Genomic DNA, 26,270 nt, shown 5'->3' with positions numbered 1-26,270 from the left:
AGCAAAAATTTTTTACAACATGTGATTTTTCCAAACACCATTTCTACAACAGTTGTTTCCCAATGCACTTTAAATTACAATTTACCAAATATTATTTACATTTCGAAAAACCCCTTTCACCTGAAGGCTTTTGCATTTTTCCAAGTAATTTCCTCAAAAGCTAAACCAAACACACCCTAAGTATACCATGAGGATTATATCATTAGTTAATGTCAGTGCTTTGAGCTATTATCTACTGATTAGATATGGATAGATTTTGGAGAAAATATTTTTTTTTGTAATTGTTTAGAAAAGAATGAAAGAATCATGAAAAAAAAAACATAAGTATTAACTGTATTTCAATAAATGAAAGAGAAAATTTTAGATTGTGATGGAAAAAAACTCTATAAAGAGAACCTCGAGTTTATATTTCAAGTGGAGAAAAAAAGTTGGAGGCCTGTTTGATTGTTGAATTAAAAATTCAGCACTTGATAAGATCGTGCTTATTCGGAAAGTTCTAAATAAAAGTGAGTTTAGTCCAGAAAGTAACAGAGGGACTACTTAACTCGTTTGACGTAAAAACAAGGGGTAATATCACGAAAGATCCCAAATTAGAATATTTGCGATAAATTTATCACAAACTAATTTTTTAATCACAAAAACCCCAAATCAGTACACCTATAATAAATTCAGCACAAACTAATTTTTAATCACCGAAAACTCTAATCAGGTATATTTGTGATAAATTTACCTTCCATTAATTTACGTTAAATCAGATTAATACAACGAAAAATCACAAATTAGTAGACATGTGACAAACGGAGGGTAAAACCCCAAACTGATACATCCGTCAACTGACTTATGTCATCAAACTCAGCAATTTGAAGTAAAATTTAACGGAAACTAACAGAGAGTAAATTTGTCACGTGTGTACCGTTTGAGATTTTTCGTGGTGAAAAAATTAGTTTGGGGTAAAATTGTCACAGGTGTACCAGTTTTGGATTTTTTATTGAATGAAGAGCAATATGAGCTTAAAATATCAAAATTATTAAATTATGCGGACTCATCAAGACGAACAGGGTGGTAATACAATGACGATCCACAAAGTGCGCGAAGAATATTTCGGACCGAATGGCAAAGAGGCATGTTTTAGCAAGTCGGTCGGAAAAAAAATCGAGCATGTATCGAAGCACGAGATTAATCTCGTTATTGTATTTGTTTTTGCTAATACATTTCCACTTTGATTCGGATTCGACTGAATTGACTTTTATTTACAATCGAGAATTTTTACAACACTCAAACATTACAATATCAATCTACCTATAATTTTTTTTTATATAATTTCTAATAGTGAAAACGAAGAAGGAAAAAAAGTAAAGAAAAAAATGTCCTCGGACGAAAATATCCGTGGCTATGAATAAGATTTGGAGTTCGGATTTTTATTTGAGGCTAGTTAGCCATTTTGGATTCTTATTTAATACAATATCGACTTTGGGTTATCTTTTGAGAAATGGGCCTCACTCTCGGTCTTTATTTGAAATTTTCCCTTTTGCATTGAAAATTCTGAAACTTATTACGAAAGTGCAATTGAGTCGTCCTAAAACTTTCAAAAAGGGCAATTAAATCCTAAAACTTGTCACTAAAGTGCAATTGAGTCATCCTAAAATTTTTAAAAGGTGTAATCGAGTCTTAAAACTTGCCACGAAAGTCCAATCAATCGACTAAAACTCTTTGAGAATTTTAGGACTTGATTGCACTTTCGTGATAAATTTTAGGACTCGATTGCATTTTTCATGATAAGTTTAAGAACTGGATTGTACTCTTTTGTGAACTTCGAGCGTACTTATCCCTAAATTTTATTGGGAAATCAATTAATTTTTGTTTTCACTTTTAAGTGCAAACGGACGGGACTACGGAACAGAGGAATCCGACGCTGAGAGATCTCGAAACCGCTCTGGTGGGAGGGAAGCTCTGGCGAGAGAGAATGAAGAAGGAAGACACGGTGAAGCTGATCAGCGCCGAGGGCTTCGAGTTCGTGATCGACAAGAAGGCCGCCATGGTCTCCCAGACCATCCGCAACATGCTCACCTCTCCAGGTCTCCTCTCGCACCTTCCGCCGCCCCCCCCTTCCCTCCCTCTCCCAGGATCGAAGCGAACGTCCACGTTCTAGGGTTTTCTCCTCAATCGATTTTTGGGGTGGGGTGGGGGGGATGTGTTCGATTCTGATTTTTTGAGGGGGTTTTTTTGGTGCGTTTTTTTGTCGGCGGCGCAGGGAGCTTCGCCGAAACGCAGCTCGGAGAAGTGACGTTCCCCGAGATCAGCACCACCATCCTCGAGAAGATTTGCCAGTACTTCTACTGGTCCATGCAGTACGCCAGGTTGCGAAGATTCGTCTCCTTCCTCGCCCTAATTCTTTGTCTGGCGCGGGATTTCTAGCGTTTTCCCGGTTTGATCTTGTGATGTTGTGATGGTGAGCTTTGGCTCGTGTTTGGATGTGCGATCGTCTCCATGTGAAGTGTGGAACATTGGGTATCGTGCTTGTGCTGTTTTTACCAAGTTGTCTCGGGGGAGAAGATTTGTTTTTTTCGAGTTCAGAGGCCCTTTTTTCTTCCAATTCTTGTAGGCGCGTCCTTATGCGTGATCATGGTTAGCCTGCTTTACTTTGAAGGAGAAATATTCAAGACCCTCGGCCCTCCCCATTAAGCTTTGAAGACGCATAATGAACTGGGATCTCTTCTTTCCTGTTATGTGTGAGCTTTGGTTCGTTTGGATGTGCGATTGTCTCCTTGTGATGTGAGAGAATGCGGTATCATGCTTGTGCTGTTTTTCCCAAATTATCTTGAGGGAAAAGATTTGTTCTTTTCGAGTTTAGAGGCTTATGCGTAATCATGGTTAGCCTGATTTACTTTGAAGGAGAAATATTCGAGACCCTCGGCCCTTCTCATGAAGCTTTGAAGACATTTATCTCTCTATCTGTGATAAATGTTTGCTTTCACATGGTAGTGTTAAGATTAAAAGCTGTTCCTCTTTTCTACTAATGATTAGATTCTTAGATAAAATTTGACTTAGATCAATGGGCTGCTGTGATTAGCTCTCGGAAGGGAGGGATCCACGAGAACAATTCGGGAACTAGATATGATTTGAGGGAAGTGATGCATGTATTGGAGTTGGTTGTCATTCAAAACGATGGCAGATAACACGACAAACTCATTATGTTAATGGTGAAATTGAACATCCTATCCAAAAGATGTAATACTTTGGCAATTTGATAACTAGTCATGGTGCATTTGTGCTAACATGCAAGATGTCTTCATTGTTGAGTAGGAACCATCATGAGCTGCTTGAACGTGTATTTTAAGTAATATTAGTGTCAGATGTAGCACAAAGTCATTTAAAATTTTGTCGGAGATGTTTCGCAGTTGCAAGCTCGAGATTTATGCATTCTGTAAATCATCTCATAATATGCCACATCATTACTTTAAAAAAACCGGGGAGTTATTTTGAAATTTAGATACGTGGACTTTGTAAAAATTAAATGTTATTCTTTTCTTTAAAGAAACTGTCAAAAGGTTTTACATGACTGAGGTGTCAATGAAGTTAAAAATAGAAGTCCCCAAACAGAAACTTTGTTTTTCTTTAAAACATCAGGTATAAAACAGAAACTTTTTCCGTCTTTTTTCGTTTTGGGGGGGCGGCGGAGAGGGGAGGCTCGGCGCTTGACTGTCTCTGTATCTTGTTTAGTTTATCATTTAATCCAATTAGTTGACAGAAGGCATCTTCCCAAAGTAAAGCATCATGGTTTAAAATTTCTAGGGGTGTAATCAGACAGGTTTAAATCGGTTGGAGATGGCCTGGTCAGTTCATTTTTAAGCCAGTTTCTGGATGAATCTGTCCGGTTTTTTATTTCATTAGGAACCAGCTGGGATTCGGTTCTTTTCTCTGGTTCTAAGTCTGGAAACCGGTTAAATTGCTGAGTTAAACAGATTTACATATTATTTTTCAAGAAAAGAAAACGACTAACTTGGTAAATGGCGAACTCAAACCTGGGAAGGTTGCTTGGGGATTCCAGACAATCACCCCCTAGCCAAGTTGAACTTTCTATTAAATATCCCAAAACATGATTATAAAAGCAGTTTTTGTTAAAACTTAATCAGGCTGAGTTGTTATTACTTTTTACCTCCATGCCCTCTCGTCTGTTCTGTTTTAAAGATCTCTTATTCTCTGTACTTTAGTCTACTATCGTGTCTCTCTTTTGTTTGCCACTTTCTGTCTGTCTGTTCCTTTCAGGTTCTTTAGTGGATCCTTTTCTGTTCATAAGCATGTGTGTAGCAAGTATAATTTTGGTTTGAACATTGAAGGTTTTCTTTTTGTGCTCATTTTTTGTTTCAGTTCTTAGCGCTTCTGCTTCTTTTTCTGTGATTTTGGCCCTAATTGTAAAGCTGAAGGAAAGAATACTAGAGAACTACAATTGTTGTTTAATGAAGTGAATTGATTTGTTCATTAATTAAAGATTTGCTATCTTGTTTCTGTGCCTTTACATGTAAAAATCCGGTTCTAGGGTCTACCTAGGAACCACAATGGAATCATTTGGTTCAGGAATCGGCCAGTGCTTGTTCCAAATTTTTCGATGGGATCTACATAATGTCTGTTCCATGTTCCAATCTTTGAACCAACTCACCTAGATCATGCTCACCCCTAGTTTAAATTGAAATCTTATAACATAGAAAATTATGCAGGTCATATAGCGATGTACTATACAAAATTAAGAGTATGTGAGAAAACTCTAAAGTAGCATCTTTGCTTGGTATTTCAGACGATCTGGTTTTATTCTTAAGTTCAAAGGAGATGAGAACTTGGAGAAAATTAGGGAAATTGCTGCTGTTAGCATGTGATGGCTACTAAAACTAGGATGAATATCTCGACTCCCCTTATCTTTAGTCATGAGGATGTATGGATGAAGAGGAGGATGCAGAAATCAGAGTTAACTGTATCGTGATCTCTAAAACTGGAAAAAAAAACTTGTTTAGAGTATGATGGTTAATATTGCATGTTGAACCCAGCAGGAAGGGAATCATCTTCTGTCTTTATTTTTACCGTACTGCAATAATATTCTATTTCCTTCCCTTTCTGGTGGTGGTGATTACAGACTGACCACATATTTTCTCATGATACTAAGAATATTTTGTTAAAAGCCTTGCACACAGCGGTGTTACAATGAATAATTGTATTGGTAAGGTGAATCTTTTCTTTTGCTTAAATTATAAGGTGAATGAAAAATATGTCAATTGAGTCTAAATTGATTCTAATGTTGACTGGAGGACAGATTGGTCGCCCTTGAATGTACTTCTATAGTGGGGTTAGGACTCGATTAACCAAATCAGAGCTTCTAGAAGTCAGTTATATATCGTACAATAAATTTAGTGATTCTACTGGAACTATAGTAGTGCTACAATGGAAATTGGGAGATGCATCTTTGATCAATATCTTCAGTATTTTTGGCTGGGTTTGCTTTGCTTGCCTATCTGTCTACAAAATCGACAAGTGCATGAAAATTCCTTTTGATATCCACGCTTTATTAACTAAGAAATACTTTTGTTTTGCCAGTGGAAAGGAGACCGAGTTCCATATTGAACCCGAACTGACGTTGGAGCTGATGATGGCTGCCAACTATTTACATACTTGAGAAGATCCCCGTCATTTTTTCGGGTGACCACTCATGAACAGAAGAAACCCCTGGCACATGTATCTCTAGTATATGCCATGTATCTCAAGAGGATTCTAACACTGGATTCAATAATACAACCTTTCCCTTCACTCCTTGTCTGTTTTGCCTGTTTTCTTGTTCTCTGTCATCTAACTGGCATTAGTTCCCTACACATATTGGTTGCTTTGCCAGGTCATTTTAGGGTCATTTTTTCCTTAACCTCTCTCTGAAATCCTAATGCTCTAGATATAGCACTGTATGTGCATGACTTGCCTGTCAAACTTTAGGTATACCTAGGATTGCACAGTTTGGGTAACCCATCTTGGGTTGAATCGTTGAGATTGGGTGTCATTCATGGCTGGCTGAGATGGGTGGGTGAAGAAGTCTTTGGCGTGCATCACCATCTCACTTTGAACACCCAATTTGATTCTTAAGCCGTGTTGGTGTAGCTAATGACAAGGATCTTTGAGCAACTCAATTGTCTGATGCAAACAATATGCATTATAAGCGACTGCAATCCTTCTTCATTGCTTTCTTCTGAACGAAACAGTTCTTTGAATCCAGGATGGAGCGTAGCTCTGCAAGTGTAGTGTTGTAGCTTTTCATTTCCTTGTTCTTCCGTAGGATGGAATTTTCTACCTTTTCTTCTTGTTCTAAATGTGGTGTCTCATCTGACTCGATACCGGTTCTAACGAGGAATTGATTTTGGAGCAAGGCAAATCGGTGTGTCGAGCATGGGATTAGAGAGAAAAAAGGAAAAGTCGGAGAGAGAGAGATGGGCAGCCTAAAAAAGTCCCGTGCCATAACAAGATCCCACCCGCGTAACTGAGGGTGTGTTTGTTCGAGAGAAAGTATTTTTTCAGAATTAGTTTTTCGAAATGATTAGTCAATCAAAAACACTTTTTGGTTAAGGAATATATATTCATGCATAAATTTAGAAAAGTGAACTAAAAAAACTAAGAAGACGAAAACACTTTTCGAAATTGCTCCTCTTTCATTTTTTAATATTTCATTTTTTTCTCTTTTATTCTTTCTTTTATTTCTTTTTCTTTTTTCTTTTCCTTCTTCCTCCTCTACCGATCGCCAAGCCTCGGCAACAACCGGCAATCAGCCACAGGCGCAAGCTCGAGCCTCGCCAACCTCGAGTAAGCTCAACCTTGCCCAAGGCTGGCCAGGTCGGCCCTCGCTAGTGGCTTGTCGTGGCTATCGCCAACGCCCGATGACTGGCGGAGGAGGAAGAAGGAAAGGAAAAAAAGAAAAAAATTATTTAAACGTTCGATATATATATTTTTTTTGCCTAAGATAAAGACATGAAATTGAAATCATTTTTTAAATGAGATCCAAACACAAAAAATATCACTAGACAAAAATAAATGTTTTGGAAAATATTTTCTTAAGTCGCCCGGAATTATTAGTTAATGAAAAATATTTTAATCATTAACAATGATTAATGTCTGAACACATTTGCGGACAATAATATCCTTTTTTGTTCGTTCAATTTTTTTTAAGTAATATCAATGATAATTTTAGAAAGATATTTTTCAAATCGTACGATGACTCGAGATTCAAGTGTCAAACTTGCATTTTTCATGCTTGTTTCCCGTAAGGTAATGGGGGTGGGGAACATCTCCATACCAATCGTACAATGCCATGGCGAATGAGAGTCTTCTCTTTTTGAACACGCTTAGGGAACGTGTCCCACGAAAACTCCGATTCGAGCAACAATTGTCTTCGAAGCACGTTTGACTGTTGGTAAAAGTGCGTGTGACTTTCCTACAAAGCGGGTTTTCTCCATTTTAATCGAAAAGGAGCGTGCCGTTTTTGTCAACGACAATGTTTATTCAAAGCTATTTAATTTCGACGAAAGATCCACATCCACAAGTTCATTAACCTTAGGTCCGCTATCCCGGTCATGATTTTTCTTATCCCGATAGGGAAAGGTCCTTCCCCTGTAGGGCCGGTTGTGGGCGAGTAGGGATTCGAACCCCCGATGCCGTGATTCGTAGTCGCATGCTCCGATCCTTTGAGTTACAGGCCCCATCCCGTTTCCACCGGATTCATTCCCGGGAATATCAAAAAAAGAACAAAGGAACATTTTCTCTCCCTTGCCCATTTCGGGTTAAGAAGATGTGAAAAGTCATTTCTCTCTATAATAATGGTGCGTTCCGAGGTGTGAAGAAGATATTTCAGAAGTGGGGTTTTGAATAAAACGACATTTTCCTCTATTTTCTTTTTAAATATATATATATATAAAACAATAATAGTAAAAATGAGAGGTGTTGAGCTTTTTATCATCCATTTAATGTACATGACTCCCGTGACCAAAAACAATGTACATGGCTAAATATTCTAACTCGTGGAAAAAATCGAGCAGAGGGATAGTTTTGTAATTGAATAGATTGGTCATTACAAGATTTTCTTGTAGAAAGTAAGTTCTTTTCAATCCTAATATCTTACGCACCTGCGAAAGGAATAGAATTTAGAAAAAGCGAGAATGATACGTATTTGCCGTATGCTCATTTAATTTTTGTACCGACTAAAATATTTCGTCGAATAAGCTTGAATGATGGTAAATGGAATTTGATGAGAAGTCAAGAATTTTCAGTTAGCTGGGGGTGGGGGGTAAAAAAAAATACCTAACTTTCTAATAATATCTAAATTTAATTATAAACTAGGGAAGTGAGGACCACTGTCAGCACGTAGTTTCCTCGGTCCGCTTATAGTTCCATGATCTTACAGCAAGAATCTAGGGATGAATTGGGAATAAAAAAATAATCAAAATTACGGTAAGACGACCTTCTAAGTCTCCGTTTTTTCGACAAAAAAAAAAATTTCGTTTACTTCGCGAAAAATAAATGATTTAAAAAAATTCTAAAAATAATTACTTGAAATAATTGGTCAATAAAAATATTTTATCATTTATGTCTAAATATTGCCATTTCTGTTGAAAATAGTTTTTGTTCATTAATTTTTATAAGCAATTGCTTTTAGGAAATGTTCTTCAAATTATTCATTTTCCACGAGACAGACGGAGCATAAATCTCTATCATTTTTCGCATTCAAATTCATATCTTATTTTAAAATCCCTAAATGGATCAAACACTTAAGTGACTTTTGGCTAGGGAGTGGAATAAGGCACATAGAATGACGTAGATATTCCATGAGAATGGAATATAATATGGTAGGGATTAGAATGGAATAGCTATTCTCTATTAAAGTTGGATTGAAAATCGAATATAATAATATGATTCGAGTTTGGAGCTAAATTACTCTTTTCTTTGGGCTAAATCTTTTGGGTAAAGAAAAAATTGTATTGTATTGGTCCACTAATTGGACCTAGAGCCATTTTTTAAATCCACTCGATTAGAATTTTAGTGAGATATAATCATAATACTTCTCTGATCATATTGGTTCCATAGGGTAATATTTTATGTTATAATAATTGCAATTGGGGGTGTGCATCGGATTCAGTCCAACCTTGAAACCGAACCGGGTGGTTCTAGGTTGTTCCCGGAGGGGCTTGGTTGGTCCTCCCGTTCAAAAAATTTGGAACCGGGAATAACCGGTCTGGACCAACTGACTAGTCAAGATTTCTGAATTTTTTATTTTGAAGCAAATACTAATTAGTAAATTATTATTTTCTTTTAATGTTGTGAAACTCTCACTTGTGGGGATTAGAAGAAACAAAAAACAAAAGAAATCACCGATTTCGAGACCAACCCTGAAACTGAATTGAACTGGTCAGTTCTGCTCCGGGACTAGGTGGGCCGATTCCCGATTCCATAAACTGGGAGCCGACCCTGCCCAGTCAAATTCCAGGTTCTAGGTTCCAGGGTTGAAAACCGGTCGACCTTGGAATCGATCACCTCTAATTGCAATAACTTTTGCTTATAGTTGATAGTAAATAATAAAATGGGAAAAGCTATTAATGATTTGAAGGGAGGGAATAGCTAGGAGCTATTCAAGATCTAATTTATAACACGGAGAGAAGGAATGACTTGTATCATTGGACATAAAATTGTGAGCTGAATAGCTATTTTAGCGAACTAAAACGGGCAACTATTCTTTTCATCTTTCGTATTTGCAAGCAAAAAGCAAAAAGTACAGCGTATTCTTATTGCCATCCCATGGTCATCGCACGTACTTGCGTAACTTCTTCTATCTTCATTGAATGTGTTCGCATAATTTCCTCCTCTAAGTTCATGCATTGAACTTCTTATGCAATTGAAATTTTTGGCGACAAAGGATAATATTAAGGGTTAATACCACGAAAAATACCAAATTAGTACACCCGTGACAATTTACTCGAAATTATTTTTTGATCACCAAAAACTTTTTTTTTTTGACATCATCAAAATAAAAAATTAAATCGGTAGACCTATGGCAAATTTAGCAAAAACTAATTTTCGGGTCATCAAAAATCCCAAATAAGTATACTCGTGACATAATTATCCTCTGTTAACTTCCGTTAAACTATACGGCTGCGTTTGGTCGTCCGTATAAAACTCGGGATAAGATATGTTTTATCCTATCCCGTGTTTGGTAGGTGTCCCGGATAGTATAATGTCGGATATAGAGGGGATATAACCCGGATAAAAAAATCCGAGGGGAGGGGGTAGGATAAGGTCGGATAGGACTTCTCCTATCCGTCACATAAAAGCAAATTTTTAGAAACCCTACCCTTCATTCACGCACTCTTCACCCACGCGGCTCGTCGAGATGCTGAACCGGAAGGACCCGCAGGAGGAGGAGATCATGTGGTCGTCCGCGAAAATACTGTTGAAGCTTGCCGGGAAGAAGCGCTTTTCCGCACCTCGCCGGCGACATCAGAGAAGCTCCGAGCCTCTTCGTCGCTTCTTCTTCTTCTTCTTATAGGCGCGCCGACTGCTCAGCTCTGCTCAGCTCAGGTATTGTTACTGTCCTCTCCAGTTTCGCACCGTCGTCAATGGCGTTCGTCGTGTTCGTCGAATGGTATCTAGTTCGCGGTGGAGCAAGGAATCGGTGGCCCTTCGTCCTTGCAATTCCTGATTCAGTTCTGTTCGATTTGTCTGTTTCGAAAAACAACGCGATTGCGGACGATGAAGGAACCCACCATCTCGCCGTTTCGATTGTTTGTTTTGTGCTTGCGATGCTCTGTGGTTCGGTGGAGTTGAGGTTTGGTAACTTGGAGCTTGTCTCTCCGCTCTTCGCGGCTTCAGTTGATGTTGAAAGATGGCTTTTTTATTTCACATTCGAGTTCCATCTTTGTTATACCATTTAAGATGTTCTTCCGACGTTGTTATGTGTAAACCCTGGTATTTGATGCTTTTGCAGATCAATGGGTGGCCTGGCTCTTAATAAGAAGAAGAAGGGTGCGGGTGCGGTGAAACCTCCGCCTAAGAAGAAGCTGAAGAATAATTTGTTTGTGGAAAAGCGCTCGAAGAAAGACGATGATGACAATTTTCTTGTCTCATTTGTTTCTATTTTCATTTTATTTTTTTTTTGCAAAAAAAATTGAAAATCTAATAAAATGTCATATTTTCAAGTTTATTTGTGTATGAGAATGTTATTTTTATAGTAATAAGATCGAAATATTTCATGAGCATCACGTAGGGGTATATATGTCCTTTATATTGATATACAGTTTCTACCAAACGCAGGATAGGATAGGATATGAGAATATCCGACTTTAAATCCGTACTTCACCAAACAGTGGATAGGATATGGCCAAATCCCTATATTTCCTATCCTATCCTATCCAATCCTATCCTTACCAGAAATACGGACGACCAAACGCAACGTTACAGATGTATTGGTTTGAGATTTTTTATGATTCGAAAATTAGTTCAGAGTAAATTCGTCACAAGTAATACCATTTCAAGATTTTTGGCGATCAAAAAATTAATTCAGGATGGATACGTGGTAAATGTACCGATTTGAGGTTTTCAAGTGGGATTAATCCTTACCTAATATTAAGAAGCCGGCGGCACCATCAAAAAAAGGCGGAAGTGGAACGGTCTTCGTCTCTCTCTCTCTCTCTCTCCTCTCGCCCACCCGGTTCCGGCTTTTCGAATGGAAAACCGTGGGTTCTTGGGCTTCCAAAGCTGGGTGTGGTGGTGGCTTTCCTCCCTCCCCTCAAAACCATGGGCAGCGCTTCCTGTCAGCTCCCACCAGAAAACCTCCCCCCCCCCCCCCCCCCCCCAAACCAAAACCACTTGCTGGGCTCGCTGTATGCGCCACACGCCCTTGTCTCCCCCACATCACCATCACCCTTATCGCCTCCCCCCATAAAACCCATCCGGCCTCATCCCTGCCTCGTCCTCAACTCTGCAGAAATTTTTGCTGGTCTCCCTCCTATATCCTGAACTGGGTTTGAGGAAAGAAGGGATCTTGCACCCCACGGTGGAGGCTGTCGAGGCTCGAGGTGTTGCATTTCGGGGTTTCTTGAGGTTTTGCTGACTTGGGTATGTTCTTTTACCTGTTGGGTTGCGTGGGGATATCTCTGTTTTTGATTGCAAGGGGGAGAAACAGAGTCTGGTTCTGTATGCGGCCTTTTGGCCTTCTTGGGGGGGTAAAAAATTGTATCTTTATTGGCAAACGAGAATAGGAGATTCACATTTCTTAGAGGGGAGGAAGATTCGTTGGGGGGTGAGCTGAAGATAGAATCTTGGCCTTTTTTTGTTTTGTTTTATGTTGATGGAACCCAATGGTTTAGGTGGCGGGATCTTTGGAGGCATTGGTCCAGGGATGCTAGGTCTAGAAATGCCTCTGCATCATCAGCAACAGAACCCCCCAAATGCCCAAAACCCTCACTCCTTGCACCACCCACAGGTGGTGGGCTATGCCCACCACGAGGCTGACCACCACCCTCAGTCTCAGCCGCCGGGGAAACCTGGGTATGCCTACGCTTCTAAGTCCAAGCAACAGCTGACCCTTAGCGACGACGACGAGGCCGGGTTCAATGCTGATGATAGCGCCGGGGACGGCAAGAGGAAGGCGTCCCCGTGGCAGAGGATGAAGTGGACCGACACCATGGTTAAGCTCCTGATAATGGCCGTGCTCTATATCGGCGACGAAGGAGGTTCGGAGTCGAACGACCCCAAAAAGAAGCCCGGGGGTTTGCTTCAGAAGAAAGGGAAGTGGAAGTCGGTGTCGCGAGCTATGATGGAAAAGGGGTTCTACGTGTCGCCGCAGCAGTGCGAGGACAAGTTCAATGATTTGAATAAGAGGTATAAGCGGGTGAACGACATACTTGGGAAGGGGACGGCTTGCCGGGTGGTGGAGAACCAGAGCTTGTTGGAAATGATGGATTTGTCGCCGAAGATGAAGGAAGAAGTTAAGAAGCTGCTCAACTCGAAGCATTTGTTCTTTAGAGAGATGTGTGCTTATCATAATAGTTGCGGTCATGGTCCTGGCGGTAGTGGTGGCGCCGGCGGTGCCCACCACTCACCTGAGGTGGCTGTGGAGCCATCTCACATCCAGCAGCAGCAGCAGGTGACTCAGCGAGGGTGCTTTCACGCTGCGGACTCTGTGGCTGGTGATCATTTGGGTAAAACAGAAACTGAGGCTTCAAAGATGGTAAAGGGAGGAAGCGGCGAAGAAGAATACGGCGACGATGAGGACGAAGATTCGGAAGACGAGGATGACGATGAAAGTGATGATGAGGTGGGAGAAGGTGGTTCGAGGGGTCACAGTGCGCAGGGACATGAAGATGAACATGATCATAGCGAGAGGACATCGTCGCTCAAAAGGCCGAGGAGATGCCTACTCTCGCTCTCTACAGCACTCGTGCAGCAACTGAGTGGTGAGGCAACGAGTGTGATGCAAGACGGCAATAGGAGTCCGTGGGAGAAGAAGCAGTGGATGAAGGCGAAGCTGTTGCATCTGGAGGAGCAGCAAGTGAGCTACCAGCTGCAGGCGTTCGAGCTCGAGAAGCAGCGGCTGAAGTGGGTGAGGTTCAGCGGCAAGAAGGATAGGGAAATGGAGAGAGCCAAGCTCGAGAACGAGCGGAGGAGGCTCGAGAACGAGAGAATGGTGCTTGTCATCCGCCAGAAGGACCTCGAATTGCTCGATCTTCAACAGCAGCAGCAACATTCATCCAACAAACGGAGTGAACCGTCGTCGGTCACGGGATAATTTGTACATTTTATAAGATAGAGTAGACACAAAGAACTGGTTATTCTTCAGCAGAAGTGTTAGTTGTGATCTCAGTATTTCTGTATGAATTGAATTGCTTAGCTGTTTTCTTTAGAATCCTTTCTCTCTTCGACCTTATTGCACACTCGTTTGCTTCACTTATAGCGTAGACACGTGACTTCCTATGGCACGATGTCTGACAGAATGATGTATATCTTTAGGTGCAAATGTACGCACACTCAGTCACATTCAAGGTATATTTATGGAGTTTGTAACAATTTGAGTACCTATCTCAATTTAGTTAGTATGCCGATGGTCAACTCTAACTTTTTAAGATGCTGAGCATAATTCTAACTTTTCAAGATGCTGAGCATAATTAGTAGTTATGAATCTTTTTCTGGTAAGCTATGTTCCAGTTCGAAAAGCCAAAAGCTGAAAATTTAGAAAAGTGGCCGCACAAATATGCTTCTTTGTACGTGAAACGTGGTAGAGATTGAAATAGAACGACATTTTTCTGTCAAAATGAAGTGGTGATGTTGTTGGTGTGTTCAGGTCGCAAGCATTTGTGCTATAATGGGCTATTCATCACGCTCATGGTTGAGTTTATAACACGAATTATGTTGCAAAAGCTAAATTTGAAGCAGCAATTTCCCATTTATGCTTGCATAAGTCATTCTTGACATGTACAATGCCAAAGTTCGATAAAGATGGCGACAGCTTCACAATCACAGCGTCAAAATCGAGATACCAAAGCTAACCGTTTGTACAGATGCCTGTGCACGTATAGAACTACTGTTGTTTCCGTAGTCGCATCGTGCATCACATCTTCCGCTTGCTACGATCCCCGACTGAAGCTAGGCATTGACATTGATAGAGAGTGGCAGTTGTTTTATTAGCTGTGTGCGCACATGGCCTTCCGTAGAATCTCTGCCTTCTCTATTTTCTCAGCATCTTTTCACGAGCTTTTATCAGATCAAAATAGCTGAAACGAGTCTTGCTTCGCCGAGTTAACCGGAATTTGATTCTGTCTTGGCATTCAGGAACAACATCGGTCTTCTTTTAGCACAGTTTACGCTCTTTTTGGATGAGCAAACTGTTTGTTCCCCTTGCTTGCCAAAAAAAAAAAAAAACTGTTGTTCCCCTTCACCGAAGACGCCCTGGTATTGCGAAGCAATGTTCTGTACTTACTTGAGAGTTCGAGCATTTCTACAGCGACGCTTCTTCGAACATACCGAAGCACCAGCCGATGCAAGCACACTGATGAAGTGATGAGAATGTTTCAGCTTTGGTTGAATCCCTTTCCTGCCGCTCGAGATGAACTTTGTCATGTGGATCTGCATGTCAAGCCCTCGGAGGAAGGAGATGGCCAATCTAGTTCACGTGCAGCGGAACTGAGACTGTGATTATGAGTACGTTAGAGCACCTCGCTTGGCGGTGGAGTACATCAAACGTCGCTCTACAGTTTTGGCTGATGCCGGGTTTCCTCCTGAAGCCCTTTACAGTTTCGTGGCTTCGTATGCTTATTTCGATGGCGAGTGGGCAGGCGGGGGCCCTCTGCGGGGTGCTAGCCATCCTCCTGGTTTCGACGATGGGTCCGATGATGGAGTTGCTGTAGTGGTTCGCGAGGCGGCGATGGACCCATGAGCAGGGTAGTAGTGTGGAAATTGTGCAGACAGGCTCGCTGTTGGCTGGATGACATATATGGTGGTGCTAGGGATGATGTAGTACGTTTCATTTTTGGATGACTGTATTAAGGCCCCGTGCTATACACTCCCCTACCACTTGGCTCATGGGTCGATCACCTTAGATACCACTAGAGCATGAGCATCTCCATCGTAAGAACCTTTGTCGAAAACTGGAGGACCATCAAACCCACTTAGAGGCCCGAACCCCTCGCCTCGCCTCGCCTCGCCATCGGCATAGGCATACCTGGCCACGAAATGATCTGCACGAGGCAATCCCCGGTAGCAACCCCAACTATCGGGCGACACTTAATTCGCTCCACTGCCGAACCAGGTGCCATACCCAATTGCAATGCTCATGTGCATCAGATCTATATGGCCTTAGGAAGAAATTTTGTTTATCCAATGGCAAAGATGTTTATCACATCACATTTGTGCTTTTGCAAAGTGGCATCACTGAAAAGATGTTCTTTCGGTAGAAAATAGAGAAATCATGATGTGAATTTGCATCCTACTGACTTTGCCATTCAAATAAACTGCTTTGCACATTCTTTTCCGAAGTGGCCTTTTGTCTTTGGTGGGTGAGGCTATGATGGGGCAAAGTGCCCTTTGATTCTAATAACAGGTGATCATCGACATTGTAACTGTTGATTTATTAATCAAATCTACAATTGAGATTCAATATTGGCGATCCAATTGTCATAAAATGTAAAAGCATGATGCCCCTACGGTATTGTAATCCAACCACTCAACCAGTTAGTTTCTCAACGTTGAGAACCGAAAAATTTAAAACACAATAGTATACACAAACTTACACAGTAAACTCCATTTTCTATTTCATCAAATGAGTCTTCAGTATCACTGGACTTGGATCATGTCTGAATAGCGCATATAATGTGCACTGTTGTTGGTTCATCTTCTAAAGAGAAGACAGATTCGACATCGTCATCTTGAATCGGAAATTGCCGGTTTGGACCTGAATCTCTTGCTCTGGGATACAAAAACGATTTCAAAAAGTAGTTTAATCTTGGAGAGCCGTGACAAAAAAGAAAGGAAAAAAAACCGTAGCCAACGGTCGTCGCCGTTAACGCCCAACGCGCCCCCAGCCTACCTTCACTCTGTCCCACGAAACCCCGTTAACGGGACGGAACCTTCACCCCCGGCCCGTTACAAACGTCACGGCCCCTCGTCAGCTTCCGTTAAAAAGCTTCACAAACTGATCTCACCGTCGCATTTTCCATCCCTAACGTCGTCTCCCTCCGCCGCGCGCTTCCTAACCCTAACGTCCTCCTCCGCTCCGCTCCGCTTCCCGATGGCCTCCTGCGACGACGACTTCTCCGTCCTGGGCGACGACCACCGCCACCACCCCCACCACCACCACCACCACCCACCTCCGCCGCACCCCCACCCCCACCACCACCACCACCTCCTCCCTACTCCTCCTTCTCACCAGCTCCACCCGCCGTACGCGGGCCAGCAGCGGTACACGCCCGCTCCATCTGCCCCGACGAAATCCACCCCGATCCACGCTCCGCCGCGGCCCCCGAGCCCCAAGCCGGCCGGCGCCGAAGCCCGCGAGGAGGAAGGCGGCGGCGATGACTACCCCGAGGCGGCCTTCCACGACGTGAATCCGTTCTCCGCCGACGAGAGCTCGAATCCGTTCGAAGCGGCCGGATCGGATCCGAGCAAGTCCCGCGCCGATGGGCGATCCGACAAGAGGAAGAGCCAGGACGAGCTCAGCGACGGCGGCACGCCGTATAACTACAAGAAGACGAAGGCTTCCGCGGCCGCCGCCGGGGGGGCCGGCGGGAGCTCCGGCGGAGGGGGGGAGTATAGGAAGGATCGGGAGGAGTGGAGCGACGCCGCGATCGCGTGCCTCCTGGAGGCGTACACGGACAAGTTCACGCAGCTGAATAGGGGGAATTTGAGAGGGAGGGACTGGGAGGAGGTGGCGGCGACCGTCAGCGAGCGCTGCGATAAGCAGACGAAGAGCGTGGAGCAGTGCAAGAACAAGGTGGACAATTTGAAGAAAAGGTACAAGTTGGAGAGGCATAGGATGAGCAATGGAGGCATATCGGCGAGTCACTGGCCATGGTTTAAGAAGTTGGAGGAGATCGTTGGCAATTCGTTGCCTGTGAAATCTGCGAGCGAGGACGACAAAGGAGGTGCTACTTCTGTTACCTCTGTTAAGCAGTCCAAAAGGTGATTTCTCTTTTGATTGTTGTTCTTGATTTGAATCTCCTAAGGCTCGTAGATATCTTTCATTATGCTTTGGTTGTTCCGTTCATACCTGCGTGGGAGACTGGAGACCTTTTGGGGGAGGAGGGTGGGGTGGGGGGGAATTGTGAATGCAATTTTTCTGGGAACGCAAGGAATCGCTGTGGCAGGGACGATCTGTTTGTTTAGTTAGAGTTCTGATGCTGGAACATGTCTGATTTTATCGTGGAGGGGGCCGTATTTTAGTTGTGCGTGCTTTCAGTATCTGTGGATGTTTGCTTTGCTCGTCAGGAGTCGGACCGATTGTTAGCTCCCGTCTTTAGGACTCATTTAGTTGTCAAAGGATATGGTGCAAGTGTTGTTGGGGAATTTACGATATTAGTTGGTGGAAAGGACAAACTAGCCTCTTGCTAGTCGGAGATTTATAGATTTCAGAAACGGGGAACGCGCAATACTTGATCCATCTTTTGTTGAAGTTATAGATAGTTCAGCTGATATCTAGTTGTATCTAGGCCAATGTATGTTCGGCATACTTTAGTTTTGTCCAAGAATATTACTTGTTCGCAAAAATTAATGAATTTCAATGACATCTGAATCTTCTATCCAGTTGACTTTAATCATTTACAGTTCCGAGACCCTGAACTGCCCAGCCAGCTGCATGGAAATGTTCATTCTAATACATGCGGAAACTTTCATCCCTGTATGATATCTCTCCGTGGAGAAACCTGCACTTCTTTCACTGGGATGGGAATTCAAGAATTGGAATGTTAAAGATAATGCACAGAAATGCATTGGAGACTTGAGAAACTTTGCACTATATTTGTCAATTTTACTGGAAGTTTGGTGGAGTTTCAGTAGGCGTATATCTGAAGATTGTGACCGGTTCTGTTGGCTTAGTCTGGCTGTTTTAACTACAAATTTTGGTAAAGTTTGTCACTAACGAGTATGATGGGCCAAGATCATTAGCTTTTGCTTAGTTGCGGTCAATTTTCATATTTATTTTGCCTTTGGCATATGATATATATGGTTTATCTGGAATCTATTCTATTTTGTGTCTTATGTTAATTGTCTGGCTGGCCACTTCTGGAACCTATATTTCACGTCCTGAGCTCTGAAATTGTGATATCAACAACAATTTATATGGAATAGAGCCTACTTTTCTTTGTGATGTTGCTCTTCTTGTTTTATCCGTAAGTATTTTAAATGGGAAAACGGCAGTTGATCTCTAAGTTTTCTTGATATACTTCCATTGCTCTGTAGAATCACTATCCTCTTGAAGAAGTATAAGATAAACACAAATTTGATTTTGCACTTGATAGCACTGTGTAATCTGCTACTTACAATGATACAATCAAAGCATAAGGTTCATTTTTGGACTAACCTCTTTCTACCCACGAACTGTTTCATTTTAATGATGTTTCTCTTGATTGTGTGATAGATATGCAGTAGCAACATCCTGCCAGGGAACCCCGGTGAATAACATGAAATCCAAATCATTATCTAACCCCAGATGGCGGAGAGTTGTATTCAAGATTAGTGGTGCTGCCCTTGCTGGTACTGGACAAAACAATATCGATCCAAAGGTTATCGTCGATTCTGTAATTTCTTTTGATTGCAGTGGTCTCATTTGATAATCACTGGTGCTGGCCTCTCTGATCAAGTTTTTAGTATAATCAGAGTACTTTGGTTGAATAATGAATTGTAGCCCAAAATGATCTTTTCTATTCCAATTTTTGGTCATCAGGTGGCAATGTTAATTGCGAGAGAAGTTGTGAGTGCATGTCGTCTCGGTGTACAGGTACTTCTAGCTAGGTTTTATGTATGGCAATGTCATGGCCAGATGCTTGATCAGATATTCAAACTCATATTCTTTTGTGATGCTCTAGGTCGCGATTGTTGTTGGAGGTCGCAATTTCTTTTGTGGCAACACATGGGTGACTGCTACAGGCTTAGATAGGTGTACAGCATACCAGATTGGGTAATGTGGTGTGCTACTCTAGAACCTTTAAATAAATATTGGGTGACTGGCCTCCTCAATTATTATGGCTATTCCTCTATTATTATGGCTACATTCTTTGCCCATGATTTTTTTTTTTGCTGGAATTAAAAAATTATACTCTGAAACTCTCCTTCCCGTATGAGTAACTAGCCAGAGAGGGGAGGTCTAATACAAGATTGTGCGATGATCCATCATGGTCAACCCCTCCAGAAAAGTGAAAAAATGCATTAACTGAGTTTGGACTAGTAAGGACTCTACAATTTTTTCAGTAAGCTTTACTGGATTTTTCATTTAAAAATTATAAAGTAGATACAATATTTTCAAAAAATCGTTGGCATATGACAATTGTCTTATAAGCTCAATTCTGTTGGTGATTGTGTCAAAGATTGATGATCAATTGTCGTTTCAATAACAGAATCTGACACACGTGCTGTTATTTCATTTGTTTATTGCTTTTGGTGCTTTTGCATGGATGTATTTGTAATTATCCTTTATTTATTTGTTACAGTATGATGGCGACCGTGATGAACTCTGTACTTCTCCAGTCAGCACTAGAGAAGATGGGTGTTCAGACGCGTGTCCAATCTGCATTTCCAATGCAAGAGGTTGCTGAACCATACAGTAGGCAGCGAGCAATTCGTCATTTGGAGAAAGGCCGAGTTGTAATATTTGGTGGCATTGGAGCTGGTACTGGGAATCCTCTCTTTTCTACAGACACTGCTGCAGCTCTTCGAGCTTCTGAGAGTATGGTTCTGCAGCGTGACTAAGCTTCCACTTTAAAATTCTGTATTCACTCGTGTAGTCTCAATTCTAATACCTCTCCTTCCCCCCTTCTCTCTTCACCTGACACATGCGCAGTTGTTACACTTTCATGTGCATAGCCAGCCATGAGATTGAAGCTGAGTGTTCCCTTCATTGTCTATGGCTCGCACATCAGATTCATGCACTCAAATTCATGTCAAAATTGTGTTGTTTGCATGATGTTTTCGTGATTTGGCTCTAAGATTGAAATTATTGTTTTATCTCAGTCCATGCTGAAGCTCTCCTTAAAGGTACTAACGTGGATGGTGTTTATGATTGCAACTCCCAAGACAACAATATCACTTTCGACCATATCACCTACAGGGATTTGGGTTCACGTGGAGCCACATCCATAGACATGATGGCATTGACATTCTGTGAAGATAACGGGATTCCTGGTTAGTAGTTGTTTTCTAATTGTGGTTCTTCTGGGATTTGTGTAGGGGCAGAGTTTGGGAAATTTCAAGATTGACTGTTGACACGTCTGTTACTCATGATTTCGACATTGTGTAGCCTTATTATCTGTGTTTAATTAATTTTATCTCTATTCTATTGGGCTGGCATATTTTCTGTTCTATTCCCTGCCTAAGATTGCACGAACAGCCGGAGCAATCACCTTCTCATTGTTGTGCAGTTGTGGTGTTTAATCTTCTTGAGGCTGGGAACATTTCAAGAGCGTTATGTGGCGATCAAGTTGGTACACTGATTGACCAAGCTGGCAGGATAAGCTAATAGAATAACTATATGCGGGTTCGAAGCATTATTAGGCCTTCTATCCCGAAATTTACTTAAATCTTATTCCTAAGTCAATGCTTCATAGAACTGTTGGCACTTAATTTCTGCTGCTAAGTTGATCAACCAACCAGTTCTCTCCTCTAATTGAAGCGAGAAAGAGGAGAAGGAAAGTCTGTATCATTTCCTCGTTGGCGCTGGACACCAACCATTTAGAGCGACTTTTATCCTCTTGGAAGTGCATCACAATATAGCGAGGTGTGGCTAATTGTGTCATTCATCTGCATCACCATAAGGCGCCATCTTTTACTGTATACTAATGTATGTAATTGTACTAACTGAAAGCATTAGTAGGAAGATCTTGTGGTCAGTGCAGATGATGAAGTGGAGAGTGTACTAATAGTTCAAGGTAGGAAAATTATTTTCACAGGGATTGTAATGACATCTTGAGATCAATGACAAATATATGCACATTTTCCCTATAATGTGACTCAGATGCTTTTATTCATTTTGTACTTGGGCTATTGTTCACTGGATTTAGAATAGGCTGATGAATTGACAGAAGGCAATTTGGATGCTTTTTGCATGGTGATAATCCTTTACTTCTTTATATTATAGACAGATGCATAAAATATTGCCGGCCGAAGTTTGATCTTGGCGGTGTGCATGGTAAAGTAACTTTCATGCATCTTTCTTTCCCGCAGGCTTGTAGAAACTAGAAAGTTGGTCACGGCTCAGAGAGAGCACTGTCTGTCTGAAGATTTTAGAATTCGTGTTTGAGATGGCAGTTCAAGCAGAGTAGTATTTGCATCTTATTGTATTTTGTTTATCTGTTGATTCAGGGGGTAAAGGAAAAGTTGAGAACGCGTGTTCGTTCGACCAACGCGACCCATTCAGCTTCCTTTAAGCGAAAGTATCATGTTAAGCTTAGTACAAAAACATCCAATCTTTTGCTTTATACCAAGACAAGAAGATTGATCCAGGGCGTTTCGCTTTAGTTCTTGTGTTGTTTATGTTACTTCCGTCGTCCTGTGCTGGTCATGCATGTCCGCTTCGACTTGCCTCTTGTGTATTTGCAGTTTCAGGTACTAGACAGAGTTTACTCTAAAGTTAGGCTCAGATCAAGCCAAGTCAAGGTTTGGTCTTCCAGAGCATTGAAATTTCTTTGATGGCCATACAAGAAGTATAATTCTTTCAGATTGTTTGCTTGCTCAGTAACAGTAGGATGATCTAGAAATCTATTAATCTCTTCACGCCTTTACGTTTAAGTTCAGCGATTTAGCAATGTACCAATCCATGTGTTACTACTCTTCTCGCCTCGACGACATTTGCTAATGTGCGACACTTGCATGATTGAGGTAACCTGGGAGTCTGTGAGCACACTTTGCTAGTCCTGGAACGACAAATTACGCCTTGCCAGCCGGTCCTATCGATCAGGAATCAATCATACCTGCAAGTAGGGGCTCGGTCACCACGATGGCGATCGATGAGATCCATCATTGGATGTGATGAGACACTGTGTCTCTAAATCGAGATGCCCTTGGTCGTGCGTCCGTTTATAGAGCCATGGGGATCTTTCCTCGGCTGAGTCAGGAGACAAGATGTAAGGCCAATCGCTCGACCCACATGTTACATCTTTCCAAATTTGGACAAGAGGGGACCCAATCCAAAACACACGCACGAGGCTCGATCCATGCGCAAATATGCCCTCCATTCCGTTGTACTAGACAAGCACGATAGTGCTGATTTTGTCATTGTCGCCAAATCATTGTCCATCTAATTGCAACAAAAGCAAAGAGCCTCACCACCATATGAAACCCATTTACTTTCCCAAGCCGACGCCCTTTTCTCGGGAAAATTATCAAATCAGTCCTAAACCTATTGTACTGCGGTTAATTCAGTCCTAAACCCTTTAAATTCTTGTCAATTGAGTCCTTCCGCCAATTTTGGTCGGCCAGCTCTGACGTGGCCGCCGGCCGGCGGCCGGCCATGTACTGACGTGCAGTGCGGCTGGCGGGCTGCCGTCCGTCAATCGCCGACGTGGCAATTTTTAATTATTTTTTTCAATTTTTAATCTTTTTTCCTTTTTCTTCTTTTTTTTTTTTTCTTCTGTCTCCCTCGTGGCCCGGCGACCGGCGGCCGGCGAGCTCGCCCGCCGGCCACCGGCGAGGGCGAGCCTCGCCGACCCCTAGCCGGGCGAGGCGAGGTCGGCCTCGCCGCCGTCGCGACCTAGGCGACGGCGAGGCTCGACCTCGCCTCGCCGTCGCGACCTAGGCGACGGCGAGGCTCGACCTCGCCGCCGTCGCGACCTAGGCGACGGCGAGGCTCGACCTCGCCTCGCCTCGCTGCTGCCTGGGTCGCGACGGCGAGGTGGAGCCTCGCCCGGATCCGGCGAGGGTCGCCTCGCCGTCGCGACCCAGCGACGGCGAGGCTCGACCTCGCCTCGCCTCGCCGTCGCCCTGGGTCGCGAAGGCGAGGTCGAGCCTCACCGATCCGGGCGAGGCTCAACCTCGCTGTCGCGACCTAGGCGACGGCGAGGCGAGGCCGACCTCGCCTCGCCCAGCCAGGGGCCGGCGAGGCTCGCCCTCGCCGGTGGCCGGCGGGGCGAGCTTCGCCAGAGGCCTCGCCGGCCCTCCCCTCTGGCCGGCCGCTGGTCGCCGGACCGGCCAGAGGGGAGACAGCAGAAAAAAAAAAAGAAAAAGAAAAAAAAAGATTAAAAAATTGAAAAAAATAATTAAAAATGCCACGTCATGCTGGACCGGATTGGCTGGCGCCAAATGGCGACCACGCTCACGGCCGGCCAAAATTGGCCAAGGACTCAATTGGCAAGAATTTAAAAGGTTTAGGACTCGAATTGGCAAAATTAAAAGGTTTAGGACTGAATTAGCCGCCGTACAATAGGTTTAGGACTGATTTGACAATTTTCCCCCCTTTTCTCCCTCTCTTTTCCCTCTTTTTCTCGGCCAAAACTTTCACACGACACTCTTTGATCAGGGGTGAACGTCCCCCGGGTTCTTCGGCATCTCGTCTTCGCGGCCTTCTCGATTCGCGAAACCCCAAACCCAAACGGGCACGACGGGTGGCCGACCCCGCCTAACTTTTGCAATCTTGCCTTTGCACATGGGCCGTGTAGAGGTCGAGCTTCTCGTTGAATGCGACGTGTCTCTAGCCGTTTCGGGCCTATCGAAAAGGAGTTTACGTAAGTTTTGGAAGGAAGGAAAAAAAATGTGATGAGTGACAATGCAATATTAGCCTCATGAACGCTAGGACCTACATGCCCCGAAAGCTTGCGTCCCACAATGATCTTTGCATGATCAGACTATACCGATTCTATTTTCCAATTTTTTTCATTGTCTATCAATGATTTTTCACCGTTGAGTTCTCAGTTTCAATGCCATACACCTCTTGAAACAGTAATTCTCCTCTTCCTCCTTTTCCGTTTCTTCCGTTCTTACTTTTCTAGGGTCCGATCTGAGGGGCTCGACTGAAGAAATTATTGAGTGAATCTAATGCATGCGCCATTCATTTGAACCGTGGGCACCTTATGTAAGGTAGGCGGGCCTCGCTAAATCGAATGATCTCACCTAATTAGTATTATCGTAAGCGTCGCATTATCGGTAATGTTTGTGTCATGATTTGAAGATAATTAGTGAGCCAACAAGTAATTAGTGAAAGCCTGCTTAGCCTCTACGCATGAATGGAAAGTCCCCCTTTTTCCACAAAAGCTTTGTTCCTATCTTGGCTCCACAGTTCGTCCCAATGCTGTTGTAATTGAACCTCAGAACTTTTGCTCCCCCCTCCATCGCCGGCCGGTCTTAAAAACCGCCGGCGAGCGTGTGAGCATTACGTGACTTCACGTGAGTTAATCGGGGGGAAGATTCGATTTTTTTGTGACGAAAGTTCCCCTCCCCGACGACCGGAATGAGCACGTGACTGTCGGACGCTCGCCGGATGGCGGCTTTTAGCACCGTCGATGAGGTCGGAGATCAAGCGGAACACGGCGATTCACTTCGGAGGATGTTTGGAGAAAAGTCCCACTTCGAGGGTTCTTTTGAGAACTGGCGCTGAATCGGGGGGGGTCTTTCGACAATTTCCAAAAAATGCAATGGAGGAATATAACAAATTGCAAGATACGGATCGAGATGGCAACGGCTCCAGCGCCAGCTCAGCAACCAAAGACACGTGGGAACACGTAAGGATGTCAGTCCGAGTTGGCGAGGCAATGCACGTGACGGCACGTGACATCAGATGTCATACCCCTTTAGTGACCCTTCTCTCATCCAACACGAGCATGGGAGCTCCAGATGACCCTTTCCTCTTCGATTTGTCACATCCCAATTTCATTTTCATCATCAATTCTTTCTTGTTCGTATCCCTAATTGACCTACAAATTCATTGGCCAATTTCTTTGTAGCTTCTACGCGGTGTTAGCGATACTAAAATCTTCCCTGTATGTTATGCTTGATCCGATAAACCGTGATCAAACCTTTAAATAAGTATGTCATGTTTTACAACCGAGAGAATGCTATTATATCACTTGGAATGCTCATGAATGAAGTATCGGAAGTTCCTAAAGTATTGCAGATGTTCATTCTAACTCCTCTATCTTTCCTTCTTTTTTTTTTACATTATTGGGTCCTTAAAGTATATAATTTTTTTTATAGATCAAGCTTGTTGCGCGTAATTGAGCATCATTCGGTCCTAATTGCCTCAACAAAAATTTACCATGTCGATTTTGCTCTACGAATTTTAGTAAATTTAACACGTAAGATTTCTTTGCAGCATTAGCTTCTTTTGACAAATAGTCTAGATTAGATTACTTGAGAATTAAAAGAAATGTACTAATAAGGTGTTGGCTTAGATGGTTAGGAAGTTTGCTCCTTTTCTTACCGACTCTAGCTCAAACTTTTTTAGGTTCTCGAGATTGCTCGGGAAGGTGGACTGGTCAAAATGGCGAAAGCTAACTCGGACACCATTTGACCCATTATACGGAAAAAAAAAAACAAATATAATTCGTGTGTTATAAAGTGGTATATGGGTA

The 26,270-nt window shown here is 42.7% G+C and overlaps 3 protein-coding genes across 3 annotated transcripts; all 3 read left to right on the top strand.

Moving 5' to 3' along the window:
• The first annotated feature begins 1,898 nt into the window (after window positions 1-1,898).
• LOC115675325 (uncharacterized) lies at window positions 1,899-5,797 on the top strand. Its single transcript, XM_030597931.2, has 3 exons — window positions 1,899-2,075; window positions 2,252-2,357; window positions 5,584-5,797. The coding sequence occupies exons 1-3, from the start codon at window positions 1,964-1,966 to the stop codon at window positions 5,660-5,662; spliced, it is 297 nt and encodes a 98-aa protein (XP_030453791.1). The 5' UTR covers window positions 1,899-1,963; the 3' UTR covers window positions 5,663-5,797.
• Window positions 5,798-11,897: 6,100 nt separating this feature from the next.
• LOC115675346 (uncharacterized) lies at window positions 11,898-13,915 on the top strand. The gene is made up of 2 exons (XM_030597954.2): window positions 11,898-12,126; window positions 12,378-13,915. The coding sequence occupies exon 2, from the start codon at window positions 12,410-12,412 to the stop codon at window positions 13,796-13,798; it is 1,389 nt and encodes a 462-aa protein (XP_030453814.1). The 5' UTR covers window positions 11,898-12,126; window positions 12,378-12,409; the 3' UTR covers window positions 13,799-13,915.
• A 2,749-nt stretch (window positions 13,916-16,664) lies between these two features.
• On the top strand, window positions 16,665-21,714 carry LOC115675302 (uncharacterized). Its single transcript, XM_030597906.2, has 7 exons — window positions 16,665-17,682; window positions 19,136-19,280; window positions 19,442-19,495; window positions 19,584-19,675; window positions 20,205-20,440; window positions 20,725-20,895; window positions 21,132-21,714. Exons 1-7 carry the CDS (start codon window positions 16,793-16,795, stop codon window positions 21,227-21,229), a joined length of 1,686 nt encoding a protein of 561 aa, XP_030453766.1. The 5' UTR covers window positions 16,665-16,792; the 3' UTR covers window positions 21,230-21,714.
• Window positions 21,715-26,270: the final 4,556 nt, after the last annotated feature.

Source organism: Syzygium oleosum, unplaced genomic scaffold (assembly GCF_021117445.2).
Source record: "Syzygium oleosum isolate NSW1041296 unplaced genomic scaffold, Sole_v2.1 Sole_v2.28, whole genome shotgun sequence".
Taxonomy (NCBI): domain Eukaryota; kingdom Viridiplantae; phylum Streptophyta; class Magnoliopsida; order Myrtales; family Myrtaceae; genus Syzygium; species Syzygium oleosum.
This window is presented reverse-complemented; position numbering and strand designations above follow the sequence as displayed.